At 36.2% G+C, this 15,977-nt stretch overlaps 1 protein-coding gene across 4 annotated transcripts in view; it reads left to right on the top strand.

Moving 5' to 3' along the window:
- DSC2 (desmocollin 2) overlaps positions 1 to 6,577 on the top strand; it is a 32,212-nt gene extending 25,635 nt beyond the window's left edge. For 3 of the 4 annotated variants that reach the window (XM_081262859.1, XM_081262860.1, XM_081262858.1), the window contains 5 exons: positions 1,525 to 1,761; positions 2,157 to 2,281; positions 3,575 to 3,829; positions 4,387 to 4,432; positions 4,520 to 4,651. In XM_081262859.1, coding sequence (XP_081118985.1) covers positions 1,525 to 1,761; positions 2,157 to 2,281; positions 3,575 to 3,829; positions 4,387 to 4,422 — 653 coding nt within the window. In that variant the 3' untranslated portion in view covers positions 4,423 to 4,432; positions 4,520 to 4,651. Of the gene's footprint in view, positions 1 to 1,524; positions 1,762 to 2,156; positions 2,282 to 3,574; positions 3,830 to 4,386; positions 4,433 to 4,519 lie in introns of all 4 variants that reach the window. The other variant, XM_081262861.1, reaches the window with a different exon arrangement.
- The last annotated feature ends 9,400 nt before the right edge of the window (positions 6,578 to 15,977 follow it).

Raw genomic sequence — 15,977 nt, 5'->3', positions numbered from 1 at the left:
CAATCCACAGTACCCCGCCCCCAAAATATATATATATATATATATATATATATATATATATATATATATATGTATATATATGGTTATCGTGATGTATATATATATATGTGTGTGTATATATATATATATACACACACACACACATATAGATAGATAGATAGATCCATTAATCTATCTACACACACACACACACACACACACACACACACACACACACATCTCCATACTTTGGCAGAAGTATGTTTGTCCAAAACTTTGTGGGTTTTGTTTTGTTTTGTAGTTCAGAGTATTGAACTCAATGCTTTGCACATGCTGGGCAGGTTCTATACCCTTAGCTACACTCCAAGCCCTCAAATTTTATTATTTTAGAGTTACTGGTCTGTGAGTTCATCCCAAACCAGGGAAACAACAAGTTAAGAAACACCAAGAAAAGACTTTGAAGTTATATGGTCAAATGCTGGCCTCACCATTTATTAGTTCTGTAAATCTGAACATACTGTTTATTCTGTTTGAGTATCAATTTACTCAGGTGTAAAGTGGGATTATTTCAGAAAATAAATGAGATCATGAATGAAATAGACCATGGCACACTGTGAATCATTAGTTTTGGTTTTGTTTGTCTTATTATTTTTATTATTCCTTGTATAATAAACTTGACAAGTTAACCATGGTTTATCTTAAAATCTTAATAATTTTCTCACCTAAACATCCAATTTACATTGAGAACCTCAAACACCGCACCAAAAAAAAAAAAAAAAAATCAGAATGTCAGATTGGGCATTTAAGTGACAGAGGGATTGTCCTTTGGCATGTGACAACCATATTTAATATCATGTCTTTAGTTCTGAATCCAAAATTGGGCTTGTGGTCTAGATCTCTTTCTACCTTTGATCTAACAAAAAAAAAAAAAAAGGTCAAAACAAAAATCTGTGCAGGTGAACCCAATGTCCTTTACGAGATGCAGTTCCAGAAGTGTGACCTATGACCTACTAATATGTTCAAAGTCAGGTGTGTTCTAAGTTGTTAGGATCTGTCTCTGATAATAAATCACAAGTGTGTGTGTTTACTCTGCACAGTATATGAGAAAAAATAAAGGGAGATACCCAGAATTTCAGATCATTCCTTTCTGATAAAGTCAGTGAAAAGGAAATATACACTGACTGTTTTAATTGAATATTTTACTGATATGATAAAAACCAACCTCTTATGCCCCTTAGTTATGATAAAAGGATTTGTTTTTGAACAGGTAAAATATCTTATTTCAAGACCAACTTTTATATGCAATATGCAATGGCTGTAGGTTAGAACTATTCAGACCATTCACATTTACAGTCTGCTAGCAGTTGTGCTATCCCATTGAATATCCATTTGTAGGGAAATATGATAACTGTCTGATAAATAGTTATTTTTGCCCAGGACAAATCAGTGATGTTCTATAATGTTTGGTTTTATTTCGTAAATAGTTATTTTTGCCCAGGACAAATCAGTGATGTTCTATAATGTTTGGTTTTATTTCTTCCTCAGATACAGCGGCAAGTCTTTCTTATCAGAACGATCCTCCATTTGGGTCCTATGTAGTACCAATTCAGGTTACAGATAGACTTGGCTTCTCTGCAGTCACTTCACTGAATGTTGTTATGTGTAACTGCATTACCGAAAATGACTGCACCTTTCGCACAAGTGGAAGGACTGGCAACGGAGAAGTAAAACTTGGAACGTGGGCCATCCTGGCAATATTGTTGGGCATAGCATTGCTATTTTGTAAGTCCTTTCTTGAATTTCAATAACAGTCTCTAAGGTAACTTCCAAGACACATTCTTATAACCAGCACTCTCACATATAGCTGATCGTTTGCATATAGCTTAGTTTCTATGTAACACATAAATATTTGTAGTGCATATTTTAAGTGCACTTATGTGTAGCTCTGGTGTCTCCTCAATTAACATAGACATAACTTTCAGTGTAGACATAACAGCATGTGGCATGCACTTGCCACATGTATTTAGAGCAAACTTTTGTATACTGCTTTGACATAAGCAGTCTCACTTATATGCTCTAGAAAGTTATGATTTATTTTGCGTATGAATCATTGTAAATTCATACTTTCACATTATCTTATGATAGACTTAAGTAGAGTTCTTTCTTTCTTCCTCCAGGTATACTATTTACATTAGTCTGTGGGACTTCTGTGATAAACAAACAACCAAAAGAACTGCCTGATGATTTAGCCCAGCAGAACCTCATTGTGTCGAACACCGAAGCTCCTGGAGATGACAAAGTGGTAAGTCATTTGTCTTAAATAAATACAAAGGATGAATTAGTGTATAATGTAGATTCTTTCTAGAATGATCTTTTCTGAGCAAAGTTCTTTTGAGATCAGGTAATTTACCATAAAATGTCATCTCCCTCATGGAACAGATAAAAGTGACTGATTCCTCTGAGGACACATGGTATTTTGATTTGGCTATGTAGTGTGAGTTTATAGTAAAAATCCTTTAGCATGTCATTAGTACTTTCTACTTCAGATGTTTCATGGTTTCAGTGTTAGGCCTAGTTTTCTGCATCTATTTAAATTGCTGCTTCTGCTGTAAACATGTTGCATTTAATTAGTCACAGATCGCCAGGATAATTGTTTTAAATTTTTTTCTGGCAACAGCAATAAAATCGCTACAAGCTTTGATCATCGTGGGAAGAAGGTTAATGGATTTTTTTTCTGTCTGTAATGTGGGTTAGAGAAGAGCCTGAGGTTGAATGTCCAAAAGAGCAGTGCTAGCAAGTGACAAACATTTCTCTGACTTTTTTCTAGCCCCATATGTGGAAGAGGAGCAAGTAAATTCCTTATAAAAAGCATAATTAATGATCAGAGCAGAAAAAATTTGGAAAATAAAAGCCTGAGGTATTTGAGGAGGGATTGAAAGAAATAAAACTTAAATTACATTAGTGGCCAGAGCTTTGATGTCCTTGGTATCTTCCCTGCTTGGTTTATTATTTGCATTTATGTGGATTGCAAGAATATATTATTACAGCTAAGATTCTTACAGCAACATTATTCTTGTTATTCAGTTGAAGTGAACTGAATTGCTGAACAAAAAGGCTGATTATTATTTCTGTTTCTGCCTTGTCAGATAAAAGGGGATGGATTTACCTATGAAAGTAACATTTCATAATTTAACTATGAAAGCAAATATATATGAGACCATAGTGATGCTTTGGGGTGTGAGATGCAGGAAGGAGGTAACAACTGAAGTTGTGCAATATCACAACTTTAAAGAAGGAATTATACATCAAGCTTTCCAATTTTTCCAGGTGCCACTGACAGCTGCAACTTGTTTCTTATGATAAGACCCTAAATTTAATATTGGGATTGTCATAGTCAGGTGCTCGGGATTGACAAAACAGGCTTAGTTTCTGTCCCCAGAGAGCTTACTACTTTCTAGGACACAAAACAAATCAAGGCAAATTTCAGTAATGATGTTGATTTTTCTTTGTCTTTTTTTTTTGTGTGTGTGTGTGTTGTTGTTGTTATTATTATTATTTTCTGTAATTTCCCCAACGCAAATTGTTTTCATTTCAGTTATCCACAAATGGCTTCACAACCCAAGCTGTGGGTGCTTCTGGTCAGGGAATTTGTGGCACCGTGGGATCCGGAGTCAAAAACGGAGGGCAGGAGACCATCGAAATGGTGAAAGGACACCAGACCCTGGACTCCTGCCGGGGGGCTGGGCATCATCACACGCTGGATTCCTGCAGGGGAGGACACGTGGATGTGGACAACTGCAGATACACTTACTCCGAGTGGCACAGTTTCACTCAGCCCCGACTTGGAGATGTGAGTTTCCCTAGGTGTTCTACAAATCTATTTTAATTTCCCTTAAACTTTATAATGATAAATATTTTATGTTTATATCTATCTCTGTTTTTATTTAATTATGAATCTGCTCATTGGAAGTAGTTTCTTCTTAATTCTGATTTAGTTATGTTCCGATTTGAGTAGTTCTTTACTTTTCCTCAGATGTTGTTTGGGTTTTATTATTCTTAATGAAATCAGATGTGACGATATTTAAATTATTCTCTCAAGACTTTGTGCTAACATTTCACATCTGATAACTCATGTCTTAGAATCCAGAAGTGTAGTACAAGACAATACCCATGTGCTTCATCACTGTGCCTGTCTGTGGATATCTGAGCTCATATCCATGTGGGTTCAGTTTAATACATGCATTTTCACTTTTCGCCATCATATTTGAAAGGGGAAATGTCTGATTACCTAAAATGAACACTAGTTACTTGCTGCCTTGTGTGTGACATATAGAAACTTGCTATATACTGAATTGATAGTGTGATTCTTGATCATACGGACCAATCATGTGCATTTTTTATATGTAGGAATCCATTAGAGGACACACTCTGATTAAAAATTAAACAATGAAAGGTAAATCAAAGCAATTATTTTTATGTTAGTACGTTTTGGTGTTTAAAATAATAATAATAAAATGTGTTGTGTTTTTCCCCTTGACAGAAAGTGCATCAGTGTAATCAGGATGACAGTCACAAGCATGCTCAAGACTATGTCCTTACGTATAACTATGAAGGAAAAGGATCGTCAGCTGGTTCTGTGGGCTGTTGTAGTGAACGACAAGATGAAGATGGGCTTGAATTTTTGGATCATTTGGAGCCCAAATTTAGGACACTGGCAGAAGCATGCATAAAGAGATGAACATGGTCTCATAAGTCAACCAAAGCCAGTGGCTTATCATCTTTTAATTTGTGTTCCTCTTCCTTTTAGTTACAAACGAGGATTTTTCAAAACAGAAGATGTTATGTTTGGAACTTTTCTCTGTTTATTTTGCACAATCTCTTTGGCCAAATGCATATTTACGGGAAACCAAATAAGTACACAATTGTTTGGACTTCCATGTAGTTTTTGATTACATGCTCCCAAGTACATTTATTTACAAACAGGAAACTTGCATTATTGTTTACATTTGGGTATAATGACAACAGCCAATTCATAATGCAATAAAATTTAATTAATTCAAATCTGTATTTAAAGACCACTTGAAATATAACCTAATAGAAGAATGTAGAGAATATTATCTCTGGTTAATTAATTACTTAGTTATTTGTGTGGTGCTTGGAAAGTGTTGTTTTTCTAAACATTCTAAAGTGTATACACTTTATCTTGCTTTATTTTGTAGCATGACCTTTCTTCGTAATGGGCAGGGAGATTTCTAACTAGATATTGATTGTTATTACAATTCCATTTTGGTGGAGCTCACTTTTAGATTTTATTCCATGTAGAATCTTATACTGAGTCTATAATTTCCCTGTTACCGACTCTGTTAGTGAAATTTGTTTCAAAAGTGCTTTCAGAATGTTTTTGCTCTTGCAGTTTTTTTGTCTTTGAAATGCCCAGTGGTGTCTGTCTGTCTTTCTCTCTCTCTCTCTCCTATTTGTCTTCTATTTTTTTTCAAAAACTTCTACTTAGGTTAGAGAATCCAGATATTTTTCAAAGTTGTCTCTCTTTTTCCTTTTGTATAAAGTGAATTCTTTTTGTTTTATGTAAGCATATGTATTCTTTTTTTCCTGAAAATCAATGTGTTAACTTTATTGTTTTGAATATCTTGGTGATTGCTTCATTACCTCCTCAAGAAAGAATTTTGCCATTGAAACTGTAGAACTATGTTATGATGTTTTAGATGCAACATTCTATGTTAACAAAAGGACTGGTGTAATTAGATTGGGATGAGGATATTTAGTGTGCAGTAGCACAGTTATAGTTCAAATCTTTAAAGCAAGGATACAGTTTATAAATGCCAAATAGTGTTGATTGTTTGAAATAAGCTTCAAAATACAGGGATCTTGAAAGTTCTCTAGGATGACAATTTTGCATTTTTTTTTTTTTTAGATAAGATGGTTAGTCCTATCTGTTTGTAAAGGTTTTTTGTTTTTTTTTAATATTACACAGTTACAGTTTTTAGCAAATATACAAATGAACCAGACAGCTTAAATTTTAAAACAATAAGACAAAATTAAACTTAATAGCCAAGCAAATTTCAGATTTATGGCTTACTTCATTGAATTCTTTATGTGTGCAAATACATGGACATTCTAAATATATTTCTAATATTTAATATTGTTAATAATGTGCCTGCCTTGAATGTACAAGGTTGGCTTATAACAATTATTTTTCAAAATTAGCATTGGATAGTTATTCAGTAACCATCTATCTTTTCAAAAGTTTCATTACTACTCAGTCAAAAATACAATTTCCCAGAATTATTTTTAATAAATTATGTTTAAAAATCTTGTGTATTACTAGTTATGCAATTTTTAAAAATGAGTGTGAATACTTTGGGTCTGATATGAATTTAAAGGGCCATGCTTTTCTGATATAAATTGAGTCCTTTTTATAGACTCCTGTTATACATTTTTAGAACTTCAAGTTTGATTCAGAGAGATCTTTGGAGCACTGTTCTATTTGTCTCAACACATTTATGTTCATGCCATTATAAGAACTGTGAAGCTGGGGTCCTGATTAAATTGCGTACTTTTTTCTTGTGTGTATTTCTATCATTTTAAAGTGGGGAATATACTAGAACTCCTTTCCTATGATGGTTGTAAGACACTTGAATAAAAAATGGTTTTTAAGCATGAAAGTCATATAGAGTGGTCCACCTAAAAAGGCACATGATAAATGATTTTAAATAAGTCAAATGTACAACCAATTCATGTTAACAAAAAATCAATTAAAATAGGATAGTGGGGAGATTTTTTTTTTAAATCTTACAACATGTCAATCAAGAATATGTCTCTTCATAATGATGGCTTGATGACTGGGTCTTAGATTGGGTCTCAGCTGTTCAGAACATATATTGCAAAGATTGCTGAGACACATCCATGTAAGATGACCTAGTTTGTGATACTATGAAATTACAAAGTTGAACTTGGATGGAAAACAAAACCTCTTCTTAAACTGGTTGCTAATTCTGGGGCCCTATAAAAAAAAAAATTACACATTTAAGATTCCTTAGCTGCTTTCCTAGCTGTCTTGCTAAACATTAGCAATCACTTGTTGAAAGTCTGTGTCTCTCTGGTGGTTGCCATAATAACCCTAAGGGCAAAGACTCCAGGGTAAGATTCCCTGATACAAGTCTGCAACACACTCTTGATAGAATTTGAGAAGTTATTATACCTTTTTTGCCTAGTTTCCTCACTTGTATTGAGCTGGGTGGAAAAGACTACTTGAATGGATTCCTGTCAGTATTAAAAGAGTTAATTCATAGGAATTGGTGCTGAGTTGCTGTCAATGTGTCTTTAGTATCCCCTCTGCTTTACAGCTGTTTGCTTGCCTTGTCACTTGGCTTCACCTTTCCCAGAAGCCCAACCAGCATTTGACCTGTGATGGCCTTTGGCAACTACATGGTTCATAATAGCTTCTAGGTCTCTCATTCTTGGTATTGAGAAAGCTACATCTTATTCATAAATCAGGAGTCAGTGTGATGCAATTTTTGATCAGCCATATTTTGCCTCAAGGAGGCCAAATCTTAGGATTCCCCAAAGTAATAGGTGGTGCTTCTTTACAGGAGGAAAGCATTATTAGTTCAATACAGTTCTATTTGGTTTCTCCCTATAATTATTTCCTGCTTTTTGGAAAAAAAAAATCCTTATCTTAAGATAAGTTTACTTACTTTTTTTTTATCTTGGATCCTGATTCCCTCATGCAAAATCTGACTTTGATTACAGGCTTCCTCCTTAGTCTTCATCTCTATCCCTTTTCCTGGGAAACTGGTGGAAGTCTTGACAACTTATTTTGCTCTGGCCAACATCCTGAGTGTAAAAATACTTTTTCTTCTATGTGCTTAGACCCTCCTTCAGTAAAAGAAGTCCTAAGAAGTTACATGATACATGATATCTATGAAGACTTACAGCTCTAATTCAGCTCTTCTGTGAGGTTCTTGTTAATCCTCTAGGATTTCAAGCTCATTAAGTAAAAAACAAATACGTTACTCTACACACCAGATCAGGTTCTTCTGAGTTTCCCATCTGAATCATGTGCTCCTAATTACTTAGACTTGAATCTTTGATCTCTTATCTCTTCTTTGCATAACTCATCGGATTTGTTGTCCAAAACTGCAACAATGTTTTTGCGAATTTTCAACACAATTTCATTCCTTAAAAAATTCATTTCTATGACAGTCACTTAATGCTTTCCCAGTGCAGTCATGCATGCTCTTCCTAATATGCACTATAAAGCCTGTGCTTCTATGACACAAGATGAATCAGCTTCTCTCTCCACCCGCATACTCTAATGCAGGTCTTGACATGGTGGATTGAGCAAGGAGTGGACCAATGCCTGTAAAACATGTTATATGATGCTTGGCACATAGTAAGTATTCAACACATGTGAAAAAAATTCCAGATGGTGCCAAACAACTAATACTGTAGTGTGTGAACTTGTGCCCCACTCTTCCCAAGCCAGGTGTTCCTATTGATGACCTGTATCCTATCTCATGTATTTCCCATTCCTCTCTTCATTATGCTCCCACCAGTAACCCATGCAAACCCTCCACATGTCTCAGCTCCACTGTTTTTTCTGCCTTCAATTTCTTCCCTCTTTTCTTCATACAACTGCCCCCAAAGAACAGACATAATCATGGCGTTCTACTGCCTACAGGCTAGTTTTGCTTTGGAGAATGAACTGGAAACAAAAATCACATTCAAATCCCCATCTCCTTGTACCCCATACACAGCTACCTGTGGTACAACTGGTTACAGGCACATTCGCACAGTTCCTGGTGGTAGGGGGTAGGCGGTAGTCCAGGTAGCTTAACTGGACCACAATACGTGGTTGGCACCTCCATACATACTCTCCATCTTGCTCATGTTGGATCCTACATCTGCAATGTTCTGGCTCACTCGTTGTTTATTTCTTCCTTTGAAAAAATATGACTTTTTGAAGATCTAGTTCAATCAAATACATCTCCTGTAAAAAGAATTTGTATGTCTAGAGAAGATTCATTGATATAGTTTTCACTTACAAGCTTATATGTATAAGTGTGTGTGCGTGTCTTTCCTCATATAGGAAGCTCACTGAGGTTGAAAAAAAATAAAGATGCATATCCTTACAATGCTATCTGGCAATATTTTTTTTCCACCAATATTTTTTCAAGTATTGGAGATTGAACCTTAGGGCGTTTTACCACTGGGCCAGGTATCCCCAGTTCTTTTTATTTTTTGTTTTGAAACAGGGTCTTGCTAAATTGCTGAAGGTCTCCCTAAGTTGCTGAGCCTGCCTGTGAACTTGAAAGTGTACTACCTCAGCCTCCCTAGGGGTTCACAGGTGTGCACCATTGCTCCTGGCCTGTCAATACATTTTGATGAAATAAAATTGGATTGACCAATTCACAATGAAAAAAAAAAAACTATTGAAGATGACAAACTAGGATTTTTGGTGGTTCCTACCTTACTTTCCCTTGGCATTAATGTTCCATTGTAGACATAATGCTTATAAGATTCTGCATTGAATTCTTTCTCTAATGCAGAGATACTGAGTTGAAGATTTGCATTTACAACTTTGTACAAGAAAGCAAAGTCCTGAGGTTCTGGAACACTTTCCCTCTGGTGCATAGTGTGGGTGGCAGACAGCAGAGATACTGCCCCAGCATTGTGGTTTGGGTCAGCTGAAAGAGTCCTACCACCAATAATTGCACAATGCTGCTTGTAACCAGCTGCACCACAGTAAAAAGCGCTCCTGTCTGTCTTCTTCACTGTATGCCAGCACATAGAGGAGTGGACACTCCACAGATTTGTTGGATGAATGAGTGAATGAATGTATTAGTTTTCCGGACCAAGATTAGATCTCAACATTGCCTTTTTTTCCCCTCATTGGCCAACGTGAAAATACTTTTGCAACTGTCCCTTCATATTCTAACGCTATAGTGATTATTTTATGTATTTATTTTTTAACTAAAGAAGCACTTGTGAGAAAAAAACAACTTAAGAATGAAACAGAAACCTTCCCAGTATTAGCTGGACAGGACTGTCCCTCATATGGTAAAAGAACAGGAAGATTGGGCCCATATCTTGTGTGTCATCTTTTGGAACACAGCATGGGGGATTTAAGAAATGATTCTTGACTTTGCCAAAGCTATATTAATTATTATTTTTTAAAATATTTTTTTTAGTTGTGGATGGACAAAATATCTTTATTTATTTTTATGTGATGCTGAGGAGTGAACCCAGTGCCTCACACATGATAGGAGAGCGCTCTACCTCTGAGCTACAACCCCAGCCCCGCCATTAATTATTTTGGTGCTGTCCTCAACTCAAGAATTGTCTTGTGAAGCCAGAAATCAGGCAAGGGGCAAACAGATTTAAGAGGTTCCTCTGAATTAGACTGGGAAGACACTGTGACAGGGCATCTCAGAACTCCTGTGTGCCCAGAGAGAAAGCCTTCAATGGGCCCCACCTTCCTGTTCTCTTACCACATGAGGGACAGACCTGTCCAGATAATGCTGGGAAGCTTTCCGTTTCATACACAGCAAACAACTATGTGTCTGGTTTCTGCCCTTTAGGGGGGTATCATTTCTACATTTCTCCGCATTCTTGTTATTACAATTTAATAACAATAATAATTTCTGTTAATAATTTTCTCTCCACTGGTTTGGGTTTCTGAGATTTGGGGGTCTGAGGTCTCTCCCTGCCTCTTTATGTCTTAGGAGCAACTTAAATTGCTTTTGATTAAATTTTATTTTAGGGTGCAGTTCACAATTATCTGTATCAGGATCACTTGTGGTGTTTATTAAAATAAAGATTCCATATTGGATCAAAACCAGAGACAACAGACTGGTGGGGGAGGAATGGAATTCTTCACTTTTTAATATTTTCTAGATCATGTTTGCACACTCTGAAGTATGAGTACCATTGATAGGGATTTAGTCCATTGGTTTATGTGATTATTTGAGGGTTTATGAAGAAAGTGTTTTAAGTTTGCTGTTAGAAGCTTCTTCATATATAAGATACGTTAAGCATAACGTTAGAAATGTAAGAGTTTATACACACTTAATAAAATCCCACAACCTTAATAAATTAAGTATTTCAGAAAGTATATTTTCCCTCATGGCTTCTATTTACCATATGGGAGAGAACTGGAGGCATAATCTTGGAACATAACCAGGCCACATAATAATCATAATAAAAAAGAACTAACTTTACCACATTGCTGCTCTTAGTCAATAAGATGCACACACATTGTGTTGCATATATTCCAAAGTCCAAGTGGGAATATCAAATCTTTGGAGACAATAGGACTAGAAAGATCAACTCCAGATGAAATTGGTGACTGGCCAGGAAGTGACAGCTGTTCAGTTGTGCTATGCCATCCTGTGGAGGCCATGTGGGATAAGGTGACAAATGATCTCCATTGAATGATTTCTGTATAGTCAGGACTCAGAGAGGGGCCTATGAACAGGGAGGTGGATAGGGGCAGAACCAAGTCTTTTCTGCTTAAAATATATTTCCATGGGAAAGAGGTCAACTGGAAAATTTCTAGGAATCAAGAACCTGAGGAAATTAGAGGCTAGGAAAGCCAGAGCTGAAAGTGTCTGAGGGTCTTGATATACAAAACTCTGATGCAAAATTACCATTCAAACAAGGGAAAAGATTGATCTCAAGAAGTAAGAGAAGAATGAATGATTCTACACACCTGCAAGGATGTTTGTCTCAGGGGCATTAAATATGTGAAGAATTGAACTAAATGTCCCATGGCAGAGAAATAATTAAATGATTTATAATATGTTATTGTGAGACAATGACCACAATTGAGGACAATGGATATAATTATCATGGCCACTGACTTTGTAGTCAGATACAGATCAGTGTCACAGCTTGTTCTCACTGAATAAACTTTTGAAGCAAATGCACAATAAAAACCCCTGGCTTAGTGTTTGATTTATCAAAAGATTAATAAATCACAGTTATTATTTTTGGTACAAGGATGATGATGATTGAATATCATGCAGTTATTTTATTTTGAACAGAATGGAAAAGTCAAAGCATAGTATTAATAAAAAGAGAATAAATTATTGGGTCAGTGCAATCCCAAACTTAAATAAACATAAGGCCATGTGTAATATAATAAAATATTGAGTGATTATCTCGAGGTCATGGAAATATATCTTTTATGTGTTTCTGTGTTTTTATTTTATAATGAACATATATTATTTATAAAGTTGAGGAAGAGGTTAATATAAATGAAATATGGAACAAGAAAAAGTTCAGGATTTAAGGTTTTTCAAGTCTTACAGATTTGTAAAGAAAAACCCTTCCATATTAGTATATGAAGCTTACACTAAACACATTCACAGGGAATGATTGAAATGAAGCAAGAAAAAAAAAGAAAATATCGCATTCTCTCACATTATATTCAAGTGCACTCATTTTTTTTTATCTTAAAATTTTACTTTAACACATTTAGGGTTTGGCATCTTTAACTTTTCACCAACAGCTTAGATTCAGCAATAATTTATTAGAAATGTCAAAAGAAATACTTCAAAGAGTATCTGCATAATAAATGTAACCTTAAACCAATTACATTGTTCATTTTGTTGCAAGCTAAGCTACTCATTATTTCTTTAAATCTTTGTCCAATGAATAATACGCCGGTCTCCATTAGTCCTTAAACAATATAACAAGGTGATCTGGGCCAGAGCCTGAACTCTGGAGTACCTGGAGTCAGATCCTTAAGGTCCAACCTGGGCTCTGTTGCCAACTACCTGGGAGAACTCAAGCTCCTTGGCCTCTGGCCTCGTCATCTGCAAACAGAGTAACTCCTATCTCAGAGAAAATTGAGGATTAAGGAAGTTCATACAAATAAAACACTCAAAACAGCAGCAGAAACATAATTTTATGTAAATGCTGGGCATTAAAATTTATTCAGTATCCACTATATACAAGATAATTAAGATAAGGCTTCTGCTCTAAAGAAATATGTAGTCTTAAGAACTAGATAAAACATTCACAGAGTTGTGCTATTAATAAGTGCCATAGAAGTTTTTTGTTGTTGTTGTTGTTTGTTTTTTGTTTTAAACCAGAGAATGAACCCAGGGGCACTTAACCACCACTGAGCCACATCCCAAATCTTTTTATTTTTTTATTTTGAGGTATTGCTAAGTTGCTCTCTCTAAATTGCTGAGGCTGGCTTTGAACTTGCAATCCTCCTGCCTCAGGCTCCTGAGCTGCTAGGATTACAGGCATGCACCACAATGCCAGGCTCCACAGAAGGCTTTTTTTAAAAAAAAAAAATTTTAAATTTGTAGATGGACAGAATGCCTTTATTTTATTTGTTTATTTTTATGTGGTGCCGAGGATCGAACCCATTGCCTCACGTATGTTGGGCAAGTGCTCTGCCACTGAGCTACAGCCCCAGCCCCAGAAATCTTCTTAATTAATGGAATGTTCTTACAAATGTAGAGTGTGTGTGTGCGCGCCTACACAATTGTGCCCCCCCACCCCACTCCTACCCCCCGCCCCGAAAGGGAAATGGGAATCCCTTCACAGCTTAAACCAGTAAGAAATTCCTTAGGAATTAACTGAGAGTTTCCCTCAGTTGGGAGATAGGTATATTGCGGGCTTCTCCATCATTCACGAAAGAGAGTTATGGAAATAGTTTCTAGGTTTAAGATTTTTAAAAAGATTTTAAACAGAGATATGCCTGACATTAGGACTTCCAGATTTGTAGGAAAGTTTTAAATTTACCTTTTTTTTTTCCCTCTGAAGTTCTGATAATTTTAGTCTGTTAAATAAACTGACAGGGATCTCATAAAAAACAGAAGAGAGACCAATAGAGGAAGGGGATCAAGAAGGACAGAAGAGGGGAGGGCATGCAGAAGTATCAGAGAATGAAATCTATCAAATTATGCTGTGTGCATGTGAGGTAGCATAAAGAAAATAAGAAATAGGTAGAAAGGAGACATGAAGGAAGGACAAGTAAATAATATTTTAATTCTGAAGTTTCCTATAATTTTTCAGGGCAGTCACTCCTTAAGTCAGTCTTTCTTATAGACCTGATACTCCCCAAATTCTTGGGAAAACTGCAAAACTACTTGTTCACTGTTAATTAATGACCCCAATGAATAGATTGAGCAAATAGAGATATGATGCTTAGAGGAATCTCTAATTTAAGGGATTTTTCCAATGCTATTGATCAGATAATGAAGACCATATCACCCTGAGGAGCCAGAGATTCATCAGACCACCAGAACCGGTCTTAATATCACCAGACTTATCCCATTCCTACATACTTTCCATACCACCTCTAAAGAAGTTTTCTTTACAAGAAGACCTGATAACCCCCAAACCACATATTTTACTCTTGAGATGGCCTACATTCTCCCTTGAACATGTATCTACTTTTCTAAATAAATCTCTGTGTATGCCTCTGATTGTCATGTACTGAAATTCTTTTCTATCAAGTATGCCAAGAACCCTGCTGGTCCTGGGTCAAGTTCCCCTTCTATCAGAGAACTCCTCTTTGAATGCTTCTTCTGAGACACTTCTCCTGTGACACATGTACAAATATATCACAGCAGTGAATCTGGTATATATTTAAGTGCATGTACAAACACGGCATATTGAACCCCATTATTGAGATAGTAGTTTAGGATGTCAAGATGGTGGAGGCAGGGTACAAAATACATGCCTGAGTACAATGGAGAGAGGAGTCATCATGTCCCTGTTTATGGTAAGTCACATTACAATGGCAATATCTGCCACAAATTCTACATTTTAATTTTGCAAAAATAAAGTAACTAATGGGAATCATTAATCAGCAAGGTCTTCAATCAGGTTCATAGGAAGGGGAATGAGGCACAGCTCAGCATATAAGGCAAGACGTGATCAGACACCAGGGCCTTGGAGCCACCCTTCTTAGTCCTGTACCACTCTACCTTAGGGAGTGTACCTTCACTTTCAGTAAATCTATCCTCTGGCTTCTGCTTTGTGTGTCTTACTCAATTCTTTGTTCAGGCGGCCAAGAACCTAGACCCCCAACTAGACCTTCCATGGGTACCACTATTATGTATAATCATAAACCACCAATAAAAATCATTTCTTAAAAAAGAAATGAACAATAGATAACAAGTAAAAGAGTATATGGATTTTATTAAACACAGGAGGATGAGATTCAAAGAGGGTTAAAATGATGGAACAATATACAAAGTTTAAAAAAGGGATAGGGGCTTGGATACTTTGGGGAGAGGAAAGGTGGCACAGGCTACTGATCCAAGGTTGGGGGAAGGATGTGCACAGTGGGCAAGGGTTGTGTTGTTACACAGATGAATCTCTCAAGTAAGACCCACCTGTGATAATCTCTGTCAGGACCAGAAGTCAGATTCCCACCTCTTTTTCCTATGGAAAATTCTTTGCCAGGTATAAAACGGTGGAGGTAGATATCAGATAGAAAAACCACTTCTAGTGTAGATAGATGCAGATTTCTTTCACAAAAGGACAGTTTTTCAAGCGATTCCTCTGCCTACAGAGGTCTACAGACCCTCTGAATAAACCACCTCTTAATGTGCCAAAAAATGTACTTGGGATGGGATCTTTTACTCTCTCACACATTATTATTAATGCTGAATGTGGTTCTGGAGGCAGATTGATTTTTATGGAATCAACTGTTTCCCTTTGAAGCTTGTTCTTAGGGAAGGTTTAGGGTAGATTTTTCCTTTGGATAATTTACTGTCCTTTACTATAGTGTAACTCTGCAGCCAATACCAGAGTGTCCAGTGTGGGCAATCTTTCCTTTTCATCTTCCCAAACTTTAATAAGTATCCAACTCACTAGATGCCTCATGCACTTAGAATTTTATGTGGAAATTAGGAAACAGAGGTTATGTTTCACATCTGGGGTGATGCAACACAGAGAACATAGAGAAAATGTACCATCCACTAACCTGAGCTAATGAAGGAAGATGAAGA

The sequence above is a fragment of the Spermophilus citellus genome, assembly GCF_964194105.1.
Source record: "Spermophilus citellus genome assembly, chromosome: 12".
Lineage (NCBI taxonomy): Eukaryota > Metazoa > Chordata > Mammalia > Rodentia > Sciuridae > Spermophilus > Spermophilus citellus.
The sequence above is the reverse complement of the archived record's forward strand: the minus strand, read 5'-3'. Positions and strand labels throughout refer to the sequence as shown.